Below are 3,354 nucleotides of genomic sequence, written 5' to 3' on the forward strand. Positions count from 1 at the left end.
TTCCCGAAGGCTGAAGACATTCAAAGCTACTTTTTCGTTTCATTGGCCAATTACCTATACCTTATTGATTGAGTGGTACTTAAACGTATTGTTTTAGAACGGATCTACTTTGAAGGTGATACGATAAACTTGGATGAATAATACATACTTCTTTTCACTACTAGCGTCTGATGACATGATTATTAACCTTTTTTCCACTTGTAAAGTAGGCTTTCTCGGCATTTGTTCAAAGTGGTTAATAATGTGGACATATTAACTAGTAGTCAATAATGAGAACTGTCACGCTGTCACTTTTAGAAAACACAACCCGAAATTTCGCTCAATAAACGTTTGGACAAGTTCTCTAAAATGAATAATTGCCACCATCCGCCATTTCCAGAGAAATTACATACCTAAAATTATCACATTTTGAAAAAATTCGAACGAAATTACTCTTTGAAAATATCTCAATGACAGAACAAAATACGGCCTGTTTGACTTGTACTTCTACGTACTTGATTGACATGTTAAATTAATAAACAAAAAATTCTGTCCAACCGTTCACTTTCTTATCAATATAATATGTTAATTTAGAGGATTTCAAGTGAAAAAAATAGTATATATATACCACGGTAGAGAAGTCTATTATTGCCTTCGCACCTTACACCCCTCGGCGCAAGCGCCTCGAGATGTAATCTTGGTGCTCAGGCAATAATAATACTGTACTTCTCTACCTTGATATACAGGGCGTTTCAAAAAGAATCATCCGATTTTAAAAATTTATTGCTATTCATCTATAAGTCTGATTTGATAGAACAATGTACTGTTAGTAAGAGGAAGCTCTCGAGTTTCGCGTGGTTTCCGCTAGGTAGCAGTAGCGCGCTTCTGTCAACGCCCAGCTCAGTTATTGTCAAAATGGCGTCTAAACAAATTATAAACCTACAAAATCGGATGATTCTTTTTGAAACGCCCTGTATAATGTACTATTTCGTTTCATTGTCCAATTCCATATACCTTATTGATTGAGCAGTACTTAGACCTATTCAAAGCCAGAAGAAAAACGGATGTTTCACTACATCGAAAATTAGTGGTTATCGTTATGACGCTATGACCGAACTCGTCAACGTCATTAACGTTTTAGCGGGAAATAAATAACAACATATATCACATTAAACTTTATTTTCAAAAATATATTATATCTTACGTCCAGTCCAAAGATGTTACAGAATGTTTAACTATGTAGTTCGCGATCCTCGCGCTACACGCACAATATTTTAAAGGTCAAACGCCCCTCTCCGCGTCACGCTGCAGTCAGGCCACCTCGATTAAATACCTCATTCGTTTTCTTGTGTGCTACGCGTAAGCATATAAGTGTATCGCTGCTTCTGTTTTTACGTCAGGTACCTTGTAATTGAAACTTAGTAAGTATAACCTCCTAGTTATTTAGGTTTTTTAGATAATGGGAAAATCTAAAAGAAAACACCGACAGCGAGAAGATAAATTATCTCGTAAACACCTTTTAGAACGTTTAGAAAAACTTGAATCTTACTATCGCCGAGGAACTTTCTCGCAGGCAAGGACAAACGAAATTCCATCACCTTCACTTAGAACAAGGGCGAGCCGCTCTCCTATTTCCTCCTCGGCGACTAGGGCGTGTCGAGTTGGATACAGCAGTCGCTCTCGACGCCGTAAATCAAGCAGCTCTGTTTCCGCTACTTCAGATGAAGAAGATGGGTCCGCTTCTAAACGTTTTAGATCTCGTTCACCGAATTACAGTGCAGCCCGTACCCAGAGCGTTACGGCGGACACTATTCGTGACTGGGGCGGTAGGCGCAGCAGATCAAGTTCAGTAGCTTCCGATCGTCACAGTGTAGCCCGTATTCCAAGCAATACGGCAGACACAAACACGGATGCCCATAACTTAAACGTTGTGGCTCCTTCACCAACGGGCCCGGTCTCTGAGGACGTTTTAGAGATTGAAAACGATGTTCAGCTCCCTATGGAGGTTCTGGAGATTTTAGGAAACGATCCTAGTCAAAAAGAGACCTCATCGCCTAACTTACACGCAGCCTTGGCATCTCGTTGGACTTCTTTAGCGGCTTTTGGTTTGTCAAAAGATGAGCAGAACGCTTTTGCGGACACCTATACTACTCCAGCTAATTGTTCTGCGTTAACCGCGCCAGCCTTGAATCCGGAAACAAGGGCAATCCTACCTTCTTCCATTCAAGCCAAGGATGCCGCTTACGTAAAATTTCAGAGTAGCCTCAGCAACGGGATTGTAGCTTTAGGGAGGGGGCTTGACATAGTTCTTCGGGAAAACGAAAATTTTCCCACAAACTGCAGGGAGAATTTGCTCAAAAACCTCTCAGATGCGGGCAAAATATTAGTATCCTTTTTTCATGATCTGTCGATTTCAAGGCGAAAGTTCATATTTCCATATATGAACAAAAACACTAAAGACATTCTTGAGCAATGCCCCCCTACAAACCTACTATTTGGCTCAGATTTAGCGGAAAAGGTTAAAGCGGCGAAGCACATAGAATCCTCCGGTAAAGATCTAAAAGCTTCTACGCCTCGCTCAAATCCTAGAACTAGACCCCTTCTATCAACGAAAAGGAGGGGGGGGGGCAGACAGTCACAGGTACAGGAACGGAGACGTAGTCCTTTAAACAGGTACCGCCCAACCCGTCAGATGAGGGAGACAGGGCCAAAGGGCAATACCTCGCGTTTCCACGCCAGGAGATCGGGAAATCTCAACAGGAAAACTTAAACGAGGCAAGTACTAAATTAGCAGGCAGGCTATCCCTTTTTTATGAGAAGTGGCAAGCTTTGACATCGAATAAGGTGATTCTTAAGTGGGTTAAGGGTTATCCTTTACCGTTGATCAGTACACCTGTACAATTTGTACCGCCAAAAGTTTTTCCTTTATCTTCAGGAGAACAATCTTTAATGGACGGGGAAATAAATAACTTATTAAAATTGGGCGCTATAGTAAAGTGTAAACCACTTATGGACCAATTTCTTTCTCGCACTTTTCTCACAGACAAGTCTAACGGTAAAAAACGGTTTATCCTTAACTTGAAACTACTAAACAAACACGTCGATGCCCCTCACTTTAAGATGGAAGACATACGGACGGTGCTGAAGCTTGTCCAAAAGAATTGGTATTTCACTACCATTGATCTAAAGGATGCCTATTTCCTCGTGTCGATTGCTACACCGCATAGGAAATTTTTGAGGTTTATACATAATCATCAATTATTTGAATTTACTTGTCTTCCCTTTGGTCTCGCTTCAGCTCCTCACATGTTTACAAAATTGCTGAAACCAGTGGTCCAACACCTCAGACAAAATAACATTATTTGCGTAAATTAT

The 3,354-nt window shown here is 40.7% G+C and overlaps 1 protein-coding gene across 1 annotated transcript; it reads left to right on the forward strand.

Moving 5' to 3' along the window:
- The first annotated feature begins 1,342 nt into the window (after nucleotides 1–1,342).
- On the forward strand, nucleotides 1,343–3,012 carry LOC116166724. The gene is made up of 2 exons (XM_031481804.1): nucleotides 1,343–1,379; nucleotides 1,436–3,012. The coding sequence occupies exon 2, from the start codon at nucleotides 1,439–1,441 to the stop codon at nucleotides 2,747–2,749; it is 1,311 nt and encodes a 436-aa protein (XP_031337664.1). The 5' UTR covers nucleotides 1,343–1,379; nucleotides 1,436–1,438; the 3' UTR covers nucleotides 2,750–3,012.
- Nucleotides 3,013–3,354: the final 342 nt, after the last annotated feature.

Source organism: Photinus pyralis, unplaced genomic scaffold (assembly GCF_008802855.1).
Source record: "Photinus pyralis isolate 1611_PpyrPB1 unplaced genomic scaffold, Ppyr1.3 Ppyr1.4_LG1, whole genome shotgun sequence".
Taxonomy (NCBI): Eukaryota; Metazoa; Arthropoda; class Insecta; order Coleoptera; family Lampyridae; genus Photinus; species Photinus pyralis.